Source organism: Grampus griseus (assembly GCF_964374135.1).
Source record: "Grampus griseus genome assembly, chromosome: 3".
NCBI classification, from domain to species: Eukaryota; Metazoa; Chordata; class Mammalia; order Artiodactyla; family Delphinidae; genus Grampus; species Grampus griseus.
In genome coordinates this window covers 126,044,583-126,059,795 of record NC_139019.1, presented here as the reverse complement: position 1 = coordinate 126,059,795, position 15,213 = coordinate 126,044,583, and the positions used below count along the sequence as shown (strand labels likewise).

Genomic DNA, 15,213 nt, shown 5'->3' with positions numbered 1-15,213 from the left:
CAGCATCATGACTCAAGGGTCACCGTGTTTTGTCCCTGTTTACAGGAACTAGCTGTGTGTAAGCGAGCGCCAGCTGCTTCCTGCTGTGGCCACAGCAGACCTCCTCCTGGGCAAACTCCATGGTGACCATCCCATCCCACTGTTGACAGAAAGGCCCACTCACCAGTCGATGCCTTTGTGATAGTTGTGGCCATTAAAAAACTGGATCTCCTCAAAGGTCTCAGAGCTGGGGTAGTTGCTGCTGAGGTCGGGGTGCATGCCCAGGAACAGGTAGAGGGCCGTGGTGCCTGCGGGGAGGGAAGGTAGGTGAGACCTGGGCCCAGCACACCAACACAAAGATGGAGTCTGAAATTCTGGGTTCTGGTCCTGGCTCTCCATTACTCACTGGGAGATACTGGAAAAGTCCCTTCCCTTCTCTGGGTTTAGTTTCCTCATCTCTACCATGAAGGAATCATACTAAACTCAGGATGGACAAATACATGGCTTGAACGTGGGCACGCCAACGCCTGCATCCACTGCAGACATCACTAAACCATCACAGCATTCTTCATCACTAAACAAAGACTTGGCCTCAGAATCCTCTCACCACTGTACTCCAGCAGTCATGTCCACTGGATTACTGTCTCCTCATAATCCAGGAATTAGACGGTTTCTGCTGGTCCCTCTGGCTCTGGGCCTCTGTGCTCTCTGGCACTTGGGAGGAACTCAAGGACAAGGGAGTTCCAGACTCTCCAGTGTGCTGATATGAAATTCTTGAAGGGCTAAGAAATCTGGCTCAGATGCCTCCTCTTTGGGTACCCTTCCTTCACTCATACTCCCTCCCCTAATTGACAGTACAGGACCGACCCCCTCCTTTAGAGAGTTCATTCCTTTCCTACATGTGAGTCTACAGTTAATATGCTATAATGAGAGGTTCCAGAAGAGATGGAGACTACAGAGTTTGGTGATCAAGAGTATAAGTTTTGGGGTCACAGAGACCAGGGTTCCAGACCTGGATCTGCCATTTCCTAACTAAATGTGTTAGGGAAATCACTTAACTTCTCTGAGCCTTGAGTGTTTTGTCTGTAACATGGGAGTACCCGTCCATGCCATATAGTGCACATGGTAAATACTTAGCAACCATCTCTTCTCTTCTCCCTCCTGTACCTCTGGCAGACGTGACTAATTGATCACAGTCTTCTTTGCTCTGAACCAGTTTTGCCTGGCACTGCTCCAACATGCAGAGTAGCTGATCTGGGCTTCTCTGATTTTACTCTGAGACTCCCAGCAGGACACAGGGAGAGCTCCCTGAGGCTGTGGTTCAGGACAGATAGGAGAATCCAATGCCCATCCTCTATCCTCTTCCCACCTCCACACTGATGGGCAATTCATGTTCACCCCAGCTTCACTCTCACTTCCTGGGAAAGAGGGGGCAGATTACTGGGGAGTGGGACTAGGGCATGGTGGCCCCCAGAATCCTGTGGCTGAGAGAGCAGGCACTGGGGGAGGCTGGTCAAGAATGGAGAGACCTGCCTGTTTTCTGGGGGCCAATGATGAGGAGCTTTGGGAAGCGGTCACACGTCTTCTCCTTGGACCAGATGTCTTTATGGCGTTTGTCTTCACAGGGATCCTAAAACAACAGGGGAAGAGATGTCAGGGGTGCCCAAGAATGGACACTGGACTCCCACTGCACATGGATATGTGGCTCTTACAGCCCTGAATGACAAGTGTAACTGCATGTGCCCTTGTCACATCCCCATCTCGGGACACTGAACGGCTGGCAGGCAGCGACCATTTCTAGTCAGTCTCACGCTCCCAGACATAGCCTAGTAAAATGCTCAGCACAACACTTGGCTCACGAGCTCCTATTGTTGAATTTAAAAGTTCAGCAAGAGGTCAGCAAACTTTCTCTATAAAGTTTAGTAAATCTTTTGAAATGTTTAGTAAATATTGTATTTTAGGCTTGGGTACTATCCGGTCTGTTGCAACTACTCAGCTCTGCTGTTGTAGCTTGAAAGCAGCTACAGATGGTACGTACAAGAATGAGTGTGGCCATGTTCCAATAAAACTTTATTTACAAAAACAGACTGCAGGCCAGACTGGCTCACAAGCCATGGTTTGTGGACCCCTGAGACCATCAATTCCAGCTTCTGCTTCCAGTTTTTTACAGCGCCCTGGGGCAACTTCCCCAAGAACTGTCCCCCAAGCCCTCTGATCAGTCCCCTTTCCCATGCTCAGAGCCTGCTGGAGTGAGAAGGTACATGCCAGGCAGGGCAGCTGCTTTCCACACTTGTGTACACTGTGTTCACCTACAGTTCTGTGGTGCTGTTTTGCAGAGGTGAGTATGCATGCACACAGGTCTGCATGGAAGGTCTAGTGTGCACAAGAACAAGCAAGCATGCCCACGCTGGTGAGCAAGTGTGCCCCTGAGTTTACACTTGAGAGAGCATGAGGGCCTGAGGACTGAGTCCCTGAGACCATACCTGGAATGCATGCCCGTGGGTGGTAGGCCTTCCATCCCTGCAATGAGGCACCCAGGCCACCCATCCCACCCACCTGCCAGAGCGGGTCCTTCTCCTCAGAGAAGATCTGGAAGTACTTCTGGGCCAGCTGCACCGGGGGCAGTGTCTGCAGCCGGAGGTTGGTCCAAGAGTGCAGGAAACGCACCAGGTGCTTGAAGGTGTACAGGCCCAGGCGGTCGTTCCCATAGTTGGACAGGTGCGTCATGAAGATGCTAATCTGCTCCGGGGAGGGAAGATGCGAGGCGGGGCCAGTCAGCCTCTGAGCCCCTTTCACTACCTTCACCCCCACTTCTGACCCTCTGGTCTTGCTTGAGCTTGTAGGGCCGCGCTCAATGACCAGTCCAAGGTTCACCGGGGCCGTCAATAAACTCACCGTGTGAGCTTGGGCTAGGTACAGCCAGGTGAATCTGGTCTGACACCTGAAGGGGGAAGCTGACCTCCTGTGCAGTCATATGGGTGCTCTTTTCTACTTTTTTGGCAGGAGGGTGAGGGGGTGCATGGAAGATAAGGGGTACACGGTTACCCCATAAAGCTGATAACACCACCACTTGATATCTATCTAATATTATTAAAGCATGGATGATTATTTCCATTTTACAGATAAGGAAAGAGAGACCCAGAAAGTTCAGCTGAACTTTCAGCTGAGCTATATATATAGTGCATTTTAAACTATCTATCTATGTAGATATGTAGTTTGATATATAGCTTAACAGATTCAGTTTACTATGTATATTTATACAATATTTATATATTTATACACAAACACAGAGATTGGAAAAAGAACAGACAAAAATGCCAACACTAATGGACTTCCCTGGTGGTGCAGACTAATAAGAACCTGCTGTATAAAAAAAAATCAATTAATTAAATTCAAAAATTAAAAAAAAATAATAACAAGTTAAAAAAAAGGGGGGCTTCCCTGGTGGCGCAGTGGTTGAGAGTCCGCCTGCCGATGCAGGGGACACAGGTTCGATCCCTGGTCCGGGAAGATCCCACATGCCACGGAGCAACTAAGCCCGTGTGCCACAACTACCGAGCCTGCGCTCTAGAGCCCGTAAGCCACAACTACTGAGCCTGCATGCTGCAACTACTGAAGCCCGTGTGCCTAGAGCCCGTGCTCCGCAACGAAGAGTAGCCCCCGCTCACTGCAATCAGAGAAAACCTGTGTGCAACAACGAAGACCCAACGCAGCCAAAAATAAATAAACAAATAAATAAATGTATTTTTTAAAAAGTGCCAACACTATTGTATGGAAGTGCAAGATTATAAAAGGGACAAAAAGACTGCTCAGATTCTCCACCAAGGTCATGCAGAGGAGCGGGGACACAGCCAGGGCTAGAGTGCAGGTTTCCCAACTCCTGGCTGCACACTTGCTCCTGCCCCTCCCCCCAGGCCAGGGAAGGCCTGCCTCGGCTGCAGCCCCTCCTCACCGCCAGCCAAGGGCTGTGGAGCACTCACAGGGTTGAGGAGCACTGTGAGGAAGAGCTCGCCCCCGTTGATGATCTTGTCCAGCTCGCTGGAGCCGCCTGGGTACTCGTTGTAGAAGATCGTGTGTGTGAAGAGGCCGCAGGTCTGCCGCGGGAGGACCTGAGGATGGGGCGGGAGAGAGGAGCTATGGCTTCTCCAGGCACGGATGGTGACGAGCAGGGTCACCAGAAAGGGGACCTCAGAAAGGCAGCCTCTTGTGTGACCACACACACCCCAACCCTTGGGGGTCTTCTCCACCAAAGACCTGCAGCCTGTGACACTCCCCCACGTAAGCCCAGGGGCCCTTGCCATTTTACATATGTAAACACTTTTCATATTTCTCTGTACAAAATGAGCAGACTCCAAAGTAACAGGGACAGGCAAGTGAGAATGTTTCTGGAAACTTGGACTGTGCGCCCAGCGAGGGTCCCTGCCCCTCTCTAGAGCAGCTCTCCCAGGCACACTCGGTGACTTCTCTCCTGGCTTTACAACCTGCCTCGTAGCACTCTTGGTTGTACATTAGTTTAGCTGTTTAGTATGCGATCCAGGAGGGCAGAGAACTCACCCGTCTCGTCACCGCCTCATCCCCAGAGTCAGTAGGAACGCCTGGGAGGTCAGAGGATAGATGGATGCAGGCATGAATCTGGCCTTCCCATGACTGCCCATCTGGACTGATGAGAACCGTCTAGCCACTCCAGTGGCTGAGGCCAAAAACCTGGAGTCATCCTTGCCTTACCTCTCTCTCCCATACTCTATATCCAAGTCATCAGCAATTCCTGTTGGCTGTAACTTCTAAGTATGTCCAGAATGTGATCACGACCCAGCACTGCACCCTGGTCCAAGCCACTATGCCTCAATGGGAAGACTGCAGCAGCCTCCTAACTGGTCTCCCTGCTCCCCACTTGGCCCCCTACAGGCTTTGCAACTCATAGCAGCCAGAATGATGGAAATCCTCTTAAAATATGAGTTAGATCATAAGAGCACTCCATTCAAAACCCTCCCATCACAGACTAAAAGCTAAAGTCCATCCAGTGGCCTTATGTTGCCCTGCATGATCTGGTCCATCAATCACCCCTCTGACCTCATCTCCTACCACCTCCTCCCTATTTGCTCCCTTCCAGCCATACTTGTCTCTTAGTTGGTCCTCAAAACCACGCAGCACAAGCCTGCCTCAGGGCCTTTGCACTTGTTTTCTCTGCCACGCATGCTCTTCCTCATGTAGCAGCATGGCTCATTCCCAGGAAGGCTCTCCCTAACCATCCTGTTTAAGCTTCTCCTCTCCTCAGTACTCCCTGTCTCCATTCCCTGTTTGATTTTTCTCCACAGCATTTATGCCATCTGACCATTGCATACTTTACACAGTTATGAATGCACTGTCTCCTGCCACTAGAATGTCAGGTCTACAAAGGTGAGGACTTTTGATTTTGTGCACTTCAGTATTCCCAGTGTGTAGAAAAGCGACAAACACATTTTACATAAGCCAACAAACGGATGAGACAGAGGCCTTTCCCAGGGCCTCACTAGAGGCCCATTAAAGAATGCTCATCTCCTGATCCCGTCACAAAAGCATAGGAGTAGCTCACGAAAGAGGCAGACTGGTAGTCCTCCTTCCCTGGGATAGAGCGCCTCAGGTGACAGAGGGGACAGTACAAAGTGGCCTGAAACCCCTAACCAGCTCCCCAGACTCATGCTTCCCAGGATAGCATGTGCATACCCGCCTCCCAGGCTCTGCGCCACACTCACCATGATGCCATTGTGGATGAAGCCGCGGCGGTAGCGGGCTGGCTTCAGGTGGGGGTACTCCTCCGTGCTGGTCACGCGGATGTTCCACACCTGCTTCCAGGCCTCGTACAGCTGCACGTGCACAGGGTACACGCCCGAGTGGTGGGGCGCCACTGCGTACCCCATGTCTGTGGGAATGCCGTGCTCCTGGGGAGAGGAGGGCCAGGGCAGGGTGAGCAGAGGATTTCTTCCCCTCTGGGCTTTATCTCCCCTTTGCAGAGAAAAATCAGAGGCTAGAACGGCAGAGCAGCGGGTCTGAGCCCTTGAGGTGCAGATGGGGAAGCTGAGGCTCAGGGCCCAGAGTCTCGGAAAGAGGCACCAGCCGAGCCGGGACTCCAGTTCGGCCCAGCATTCACTTCCTCCAGCACCAGGAGTGAGGAACAAGGACGGGTGCTGTTCCTGCCTCTCTTGGCCTCTGACTGGCTGGTGGCTCAGGCTGAGCCAGCAAGCAGGCTTCATCCCCTCCTTGCTGGGCATCTCCTCCAGCCTTCTGGGGTACCCACTCTAGCCTGAAGATGAGCGCTTGGGCTCAGGAAGCAAACAGGCCTGGGTTTAAGTCCTGCACGGACCTCTTATTAGCTGGTATGGCCTCCCAGAGCTCCAGTTTCTTGTTTAAAATGAGGCTATTGAGATACCAGCCTCTTGGGATCCCTGTGAGGCTTCAACGAGACAGCAGCTATAAAGATGTTAATAAACAGCTGTCAGACGAACTGCAGAAGCAGCACAAGGCCAGTAGTTCTGACCCCCAGCCCCGCCCCGAGCCCTCCCGGCTCTGCCCTGTAGGGAATCTTACTCACGACAGCGAACTTCTTGTTCAGGGCCATCTGCTCAGCCAGTACGGACTGGTTGTGGAAAAGGTGGGGCTGCATGTGGCTCCACATGTGGGGGAACCACCAAAACTCCTTCACGTACGACAGCAGCAGGTCGTCCCCCGCGTCCTCAGCATCAGTACCTACAGCCCGAGCACAGGCAGCTCAGCCCGGCCCACCTGCCATGAGGCCCGGTGATGGGTGTGCACGGCCACAGCCCACCTGAGAGCTGCTTAGAGCGGTTCCGTGAGCTACAGTGTGGGGCAGATAGAGCCCCAGTCCAGGGCCCTGGATTTGAGTATGGCCTTGACTCAGTGGGTGACTTTGGCTAGGTACTCCCCATCTCTGGCCCTTGGGGCCTGTCTATGCAATATGCAGTTCAGAGGCAATGATTCTAATGGTTTCTTCTAGCTCTGACTTGCCTGCTGTGATCCTATTCCTATTTTTCTACTGGGTCATTTGTCTTTTACTTATTGACTTGTAGATGCTCTTTGTATATGTACAAGATGTTTAACCCTGTCTTGTGTATATCACTACAACTACATTTGATATGCTAAGGGTTAAGAATATAAAAATACACACAGACAACCAAGTGTTGCTCTTATTTGGCTTTGGAGCTATGCTGCAGACTTTCCTCCCAGAACTGCAGACTAATAGGGTTTGCCTAGAACTCAAGAGAGGCTGTCCTCACTGTGGCCCACGCAAAAGGCAGCTCGAGGGAATGCTCACTACAGATGACTACTCAGAGGCTGTTCCCTTCTGCCCAGTCCCAAGGGGCAGCTTGTGAGGACCTTGGGAAAGCCCCCAAGAGGAGGGCAAGTATGAACCAGGCAACCCTGAGCCTTCAACCTCAACCCTTAAGGCTCAAAAATAAAAAATAAACTCATTCCAGATGAAGGAACAAGATAAAAACCCACAAGAACAATTAAATGAAATGGAGACAGGCAACCTACCTGAAGAAGAATTTAGAGTAATGATAGTAAAGATGATCCAAGATCTCGGAAAAAGAATAGAAGCACAGATTGTGAAGATACACAAGATGTTTAACAAAGAGCTAGAGATTTAAAGAACAAGCAGAGATGAAGAATACAATAACTGGAATGAAAAATACACTAGAAGGAACCAACAGCAGAATAACTGAAGCAGAAGAATGAATCAGTGAGCTGGAAGACAGAATGGTGGAAATCACTGCCACAGAAAAGAATAAAGAAAAAAGAATGAAAAGAAATGAGGACAGTCTCAGAGACTTCTGGAACAACATTAAATGCACCAACATTTGCATTATAGGGGTCCCAGAAGGAGAAGAGAGAGAGAAAGGGCCTGAGGAAATATATGAAGATATTATAGCAGAAAACTTCCCTAACAGGAGAAGGAAACAGTCACTCAAGTCCAGGAAATGCAGAGTCCAATACAAGATAAACCCAAGGAGGAGCATGCCGAGACACATATTAATCAAACTGACAAAAATTAAAGACAAAGAAAAATTATTAAAAGCAACAAATAACATACAAGGGAATCCCCAAAAGGTCATCAGCTGATTTTTCAGCAGAAACTCTGCAGGCCAGAAGGGAGTGGCACGATATATTTAAAGTGATAAAAGGGAAAAACCTACAACCAAGAATACCCAGCAAGGCTCTCGTTCAGATTTGATGGAGAAATCAAAGCTTTACAGACAAGTAAAAGCAAAGTGAATTCAGCACCACCAAACCAGCCTTAGAACAAATCCTAAAGGAACTTCTCTAGGCAGAAAAGAAAAGGCCACAACTAGAATCAAGAGAATTACAAATAGGAAAGCTCACCAGTAAAGGCAACATAATGTAAAGGTAGGAAATCATCCACACACAAATATATCAAAACCAGCAATCATGAGAAGAGGAGAGTACAAATGCAGGATATTGGAAATGCACTGGAAATTAAGAGACCAGCAACTTAAAACAATCTTGTACATATATAGTCTGCTATATCAAAACCTCATGGGAACTGCAAACCAAAAGTCTACAACAGACACACACACAAAAAAAGAAAAAGCAATCCAAACACAACACTAAAGATAGACATCAAATCACAAGAGAAGAGGACAAAAGAGGAAGGGAAGAAAAAAGACCTCCCAAAACAAGTCCAAAACAATTAACAAAATGGCAATAGGAACATACATTTCAATAATTACCTTAAATTAAATGGATTAAATGCTTCAACCAAAAGACATGGGCTCGCTGAATGGATACAAAAACAAGACCCATATATATGTTGTCTACAAGAGACCCACTTCAGACACAGGGACACAGACAGACTGAAAGTGAGGGGACAGAAAAAGATATTCCATGCAAATGAAAATCAAAAGAAAGCTGGAGTAGCAATACTCATATCAAACAAAATAGACTTTAAAATAAAGACTCTTACAAGAGACAAGGAAGGACACTACATAATGATCAAGGGATCAATCCAAGAAGAAGATACAATTGTAAATATATATGCACCCAACATAGGAGCACCTCAATACATAAGGCAAATGCTAACAGCCATAAAAGGGGAAATGAACAGTAACACAATAATAGTAGGGGACTTTACAACCCACACCAATGGACAGATGATCCAGACAGAAAATCTACAAGGAAACACAAGCCTTAGACCAGATGAACTTAACTGATATTTATAGGACATTCCATCTGAAAGCAGCAGAATACACTTTCTTCTCAAGTGCACATGGAACATTCTCCAGGATAGATCACATGTTGGGCCACAAATCAAGCCTTGGTAAATTTAAGAAAATTGAAATCACATCAAGCATCTTTTCTGACCACAACACTATGAGAGTAGAAATTCATAACAGGAAAAAAAAACTTTAAAAAACACAAACACATGGAGGCTAAACAATATGTTACTAAACAACCAACGGATCTCTGAAGAAGTCAAAGAGGAAATCAAAAAATACCTAGAGACAAGTGACAATGAAAATACAACAGTCCAAAACCTATGGGATGCAGCAAAAGCTGTTCTAAGAGGGACGTTTTCAGCAATACAATCTTACCTCGGGAAACAAGAAAAATCTCTGAATAAAGGTTATTCAGAGATTAATAGGCTAATAAACAACCTAACCTTACACCTAGAGCAACTAGAGAAAGAAGAACAAAGAAAACCCAAAATTAGTAGAAGAAAAGAAACCATAAAGATCAGAGCAGAAATAAATGAAATAGAGACAAAGAAAACAATAGAAAAGATCAATGAAACTAAAAGCTGGTTCTTTAAAAAGATAAACAAAATTGATAAACCTTTTGCCATACTCATCAGGAAAAAAAGGGAGAATTCAAATCAATAAAATTAGAAATGAAAAAGGAGAAGTTACAGTGGACACGACAGAAATACAAAGGATCATAGACAATGCTACAGGTAACTATGGGCCAATAAAATGGACAACCTAGAAGAAATGGAAAAATTCTTAAAAAGCTACAACTTTCCAAGACTGAACCAGGAAGAAATAGAAAATATGAACATACCAATCACAAGTACTGAAATTGAAACAGTGATTAAAAAACTCCCAACCAAAGTCCATGACCAGATGGCTTCCCAGGTGAATTCTATCAAACATTTAGAGAAGAGTTAACACCTATCCTTCTGAAACTCTTCCAAAAAATTACACAGGAAGGAATACTCCCAAGCTCATTCTACGAGACCACCATCACCCTGATACCAACACCTGGCAAAGATACCACAAAAAAAGAAAATTAAAGGCCAATATCACTGATGAACACAGATGCAAAAATACTCAACAGAATACTAGCAAATCGAATCTGGCAACAGATTAAAAGGATCACACACCATGATCAAGGGGATTTATCCCAAGGATGCAAGGATTCTTCAGTATCTGCAAATCAATCAATGTGATACACCACATTAATAAACTGAAGAATAAAAATCATACGATCATCTCAATAGATGCAGAAAAAGCTTTTGACAAAATTCAACACCTATTTATGATAAAAACTCTCAAGAAAGTAGGCATAGAGGGAACTTACCCCAACATAATAAAGGCCATATATGACAAACCCACAGCTAACATCATTCTCAATGGTGGAAAGCTGAAAGCATTCCCTGTAAGATCAGGAACAAGGCAAGGATGTCCACCATCACCACTTTTATTCAACATGCTTTTGAAGTCCTAGCTATGGCAATCAGAGAAGAAAAAGAAATAAAAGGAATCCAAATTGGAAAAGAAGAAGTAAACCTGTCACTGTTTGAAGATGACATTATACTATACATAGACTATCCTAAAGATGATACAAGAAAACTACTAGAGCTCATCAATGAATTTGGTAAAGTTGCAGGATACAAAATGAATACAGAGAAATCTCTTACATTACTACACACTAACAACAAAAGATGAGAAAGAGAAATTAATGGGACTTCCCTGGCAGTGCAGTGGTTAAGACTCCATGCTTCCAATGCAGGGGGCACAGGTTCGATCACTGGTTGGGGAACTAAGATCCCACATGCCGCATGGCGCGGCCAAAAAGAAAGAGATATTAAGGAAACAATCCCATTTACCATTGCATCAAAAAGAATAAAATACCTAGGAATAAAAGTACCTAACGAGGCAAAAGACCTGTACTCTGAAAACTATAAGATGCTGATGAAAGAAACTGAAAATGACACAAACAGATGGAAAGATATACCATGTTCTTGGATTGGAAGAATCAATATTGTCAAAAGGACTATACTACCCAAGGCAATCTACAGATTCAATGCAATCCCTATCAAACTACCAATGGCATTTTTCACAGAACTACAACAAAAATATTTTAAAATTTGTATGGAAAAACAGAAGACCCTAAATAGCCAAAGCAATCCTCAGAAAGAAAAACGGAGCTGGAGGCATCAAGCTCCCTGACTTCAGGCTATACTACAAAGCTACAGTAATCAAAACAGTATGCTACTGGTGCAAAAACAGAAATATAGATCAATGGAACAGGACAGAAAGCCCAGAAGTAAACTCATGCACCTATGGTCAATTAATCTATAACAAAAGAGACAAGAATATACAATGGAGAAAAGACAGTCTCTTCAATAAGTGGTGCTGGGAAAACTGGACAGCTACATGTTAAAGAATGAAATTAGAACATTCCTTAACACCATACACAAAAATAAACTCAAAATGGATCAAATAATGTAAGGCCAGACACTATAGAACTCTTAGAGGAAAACAAAGGCAGAACACTCTTTGACATAAATCACAGCAATATCTTTTCTGATCCACCTCCTAGAGTAATGAAAATAAAAACAAAAATAAACAAATGTGACCTAATTAAACTTAAAAGCTCTGCACAGCAAAAGAAACCATAAACAAAATGAAAAGAAAACCCACAGAATGGGAGAAAATATTTGCAAAGGAAGTGATTGACAAGGGTTAATCTCCAAAATATACAAAACAGCTCAGGCAGCTCTATGTCAAAAAAACAAACCACTCAATCAAAAAATGGACAGAGGGCTTCCCTGGTGGCACAGTGGTTAAGAGTCTGCCTGCCGATGCAGGGGACGCGGGTTCATGTCCCGGTCCGGGAAGATACCACATGCCGCGGAGCGGCTGGGCCCGTAAGCCATGGCCGCTGAGCCTGCGCGTCCAGAACCTGTGCTCCGCTACGGGAGAGGCCACAACAGTGAGAAGCCCGTGTACCGGAAAAAAAAAAAAAAAAGGGCAGAAGATTTAAATAGACATTTTTCCAAAGAAGATATACAGAAAGCCAAAAAGCACTTGAAAAGATGCTCAACATCACTAATTAGTGGAGAAATGCAAATCAAAACTACAATGAGGTATCACCTCACACTGGTCAATATGGCTATCATCAAAAAGTCTACAAACAGGGACTTCCCTGGGGGTCCAGTGGTTAAGACTCCGTGCTTCCAATGCAGGGGATGTGGATTCAATCTCTGATCAGGGAACTAAGGTCCCACATGCCACGCAGTGCAACCAAAAAAAGTCTACAAATAATAAATGCTGGAGAGGGTGCAGAGAAAAGGGAACCCTCCTGTACTGTTGGTGGGAATGTAAATTAGTACAACCACTATGGAAATCAGTATGTAGGTTCCTTAAAAAACTAAAAATAGAACTACCATATGATCCAGCAATCCCAGTCCTGGGCATATATCCAGAGAAAACCATAATTTGAAAAGATACACGCACCCCAATGTTCGCTGCAGCACTATTTACAACAGCCAAGACACGGAAGCCACCTAAATGTCCATCAACAGACAAATGGATTAAAAAGATGTGGTACATATATACAATGGAATATTACACAGCCATAAAAAAGAATGAAATAATGCCATTTGCAGCAACATGGATGGACCTAGAGATTATCATACTAACTAAGCCATACAGAGAAAGGCAAATATCATATCACTCATATGTGGAAGCTAATTTTTTAAAAAATGATACAAATGAACTTATTTACAAAACAGAAACAGACTTACAGATATCAAAAATGGTTAGCTAACTTATGGTTACCTAAGGGGAAACATGGTGGGGAAGGATAAATCAGGAGCTTGGGATTAACATACACTACCATGTATAAAATAGATAACCAACAAGGACCTACTGAATAGCACAGGGAACTCTACTCAATAGTCTGTGATGAGGGAATTCCCTGGTGGTGCCGTGTTTAGGACTCCACACTTTCACTGCTGAGGGCCTGGGTTCAATCCCTGGTCAGGGAACTAAGATCCCACAAGCCAGGCAGCACAGCCAAAAAACAAAAAAAATTCTGTGATAACCTATGTGAGGAAAGAATCTAAAAAAGAATAAATATATGTATAACTGAATGACTCTGCTGTACACCTGAAACTAACATAACACTGTAAATTAACTATACTCCAATAAAATTAAAAAAAAAAGAAAAACTCGTGACAGTGCTCATCTCTGGGGTGGGTACAGTTATAGGGCATTTTCATTTTCTCTGCTACATATTTCTGTAAAATTCTTAAAATTCAACCAATTCCTTTCTAAGGCTGAAGTAGTACAAAGAATATTAAAAGGTGGTGGTGAGAGGGAGACAAGAGGGAGAAGATGCCCACCCCCCTGAACAGCAGAGCCTGAGGCCCAGGGACAGATGAGTGGGGGCCGTCGTGTGTTACCGCTGTCTCCAAATGCCCTCTGCCTGGGGCTGCGACTGCTCTGTGGGCTGTCTGGCTCTGGGAGAGGCCACAGAGGTCAAATGTGGCCCTAAGTGGGCCCATCCGCCCACCTGCTGACCCCACGGCATAGCACTCCGAGGGTCTGGATGTTGAGGGCCCCTGGAAGTTGCTAGTGGGGGCAGAGCCAGGCCCACTTACCTGTGTGGAAGAATTTCCCTGAGTAGCCCAGGTTGAAAGTGAAGTTTGGGATGTGTGTCCGTAGTTCGTTCTGCGTATCAAATAGGGCCTAGGATAGGCAGAGTGGGGAGAAAGGGGTGAGGGGAAGCCAGAAGTTCCCCGCTCCTCCCAGAAGGGTTCAGCTCCTGCAGGACCAGCTATAAAGTTGGCAGGGCCCATAGAAAAATGAAAATAGGGACCCTTGCTCAAAGATTGTTGAAAATGTCAAGAAGGAAATAGCAGAGCATTATCTTGAACATGGGCCCCTTCCAAGCATGGGGCCCTGTGTGACTATACAGGTCCCATACCCACGAAGCCAGCCCTGTGCTGCCACCTCCACCAGGCCTCTGGCAAGACAAGACATAGACTCTAGCCTGGTTCTGCCATGCCCTTGAGAAAGCTATGCAAATTCTCCAGGCCCCAGTTTCCCCAGGTGTGAAATAGGGATAATAATAGCTCCCTTATGGGGCTCTTGGGAGGAGTAAATGAGATACTACATGTAAAACAGCCTGGCATTTTGGTAAGTGATGAAAAACAGTGCCATTATCATGTCTGTGGTCACTGCCACTGTGAGCCTCATGTCTTCATCTGTCAAATGTGGGGGATTTCACCTCGTTGGTGACTGCAAGGCTGATGTCAAAGGACCACGACTTTTCCAGAGGCGTACTGTGTGCCCAGCAATGCAGTGTTTCCATGCACAGCTCACCCACTGCTTTGCAAGTCAATGAAGGGAGGCTGACACTTGCGAAACAAACATACAGTTGTCCTCTGGAGTCAGGACTCAAAAAAATCCCTACCAGGTATGATGCACAAGCCTGCTAGGAAACCTGTAAGAAGAGCCCGCTATCAGAACACTTTGCAAACAAAAAGTCCTGGCCCTCCTTGGGGCCACCACCGGCATCTTACCAAGGCCATGCACTACCTGGTGGACGCCCATGCTCTAGCTGTGTGGCCTTGGGCCAGTTACTTCACCTCTCTGAGTCTTAGTGTCTGTAAAATGGGCTTTAAAACAATACCCACCTCACAGAGCTGCTGTGAGGATCAGATGATGCAATGCACAGAAAGGGCTGAGCACAGAGCCTGGCACTTGCCAAGCCTTGAATAAGCACTGCTGTTGGTATCATTTAAGTTGCACTGTACAGCCCGTACTGGACAAGTTAATGAGGCAACATTCATGTCTCTGCAAGGAAAGCTCAGTTGTAGCCAGTCCTTGGGATTAAAGGGAAAAAAAACCCTGCCCTTTCTGACTCAAAAGGATGTTTAAAGCAAATGGGACCTGGTTGGCACAGAGCTCTACAGTTTGCACTGAGCTG

General features: G+C 45.9%; 1 protein-coding gene across 1 annotated transcript in view; it reads right to left on the bottom strand.

Moving 5' to 3' along the window:
* Positions 1-15,213, bottom strand: part of NDST1 (N-deacetylase and N-sulfotransferase 1) — a 71,177-nt gene that overhangs the window by 15,959 nt on the left and 40,005 nt on the right. The window contains exons 4-10 of the mRNA XM_082650752.1: positions 13,883-13,970; positions 6,548-6,702; positions 5,712-5,897; positions 3,960-4,088; positions 2,536-2,718; positions 1,513-1,609; positions 164-287 (exon numbers count right to left, since the gene is read on the bottom strand). Of these exons, the coding sequence (XP_082506878.1) occupies positions 164-287; positions 1,513-1,609; positions 2,536-2,718; positions 3,960-4,088; positions 5,712-5,897; positions 6,548-6,702; positions 13,883-13,970 (962 nt within the window). The remainder of the gene's footprint in view (positions 1-163; positions 288-1,512; positions 1,610-2,535; positions 2,719-3,959; positions 4,089-5,711; positions 5,898-6,547; positions 6,703-13,882; positions 13,971-15,213) is intronic.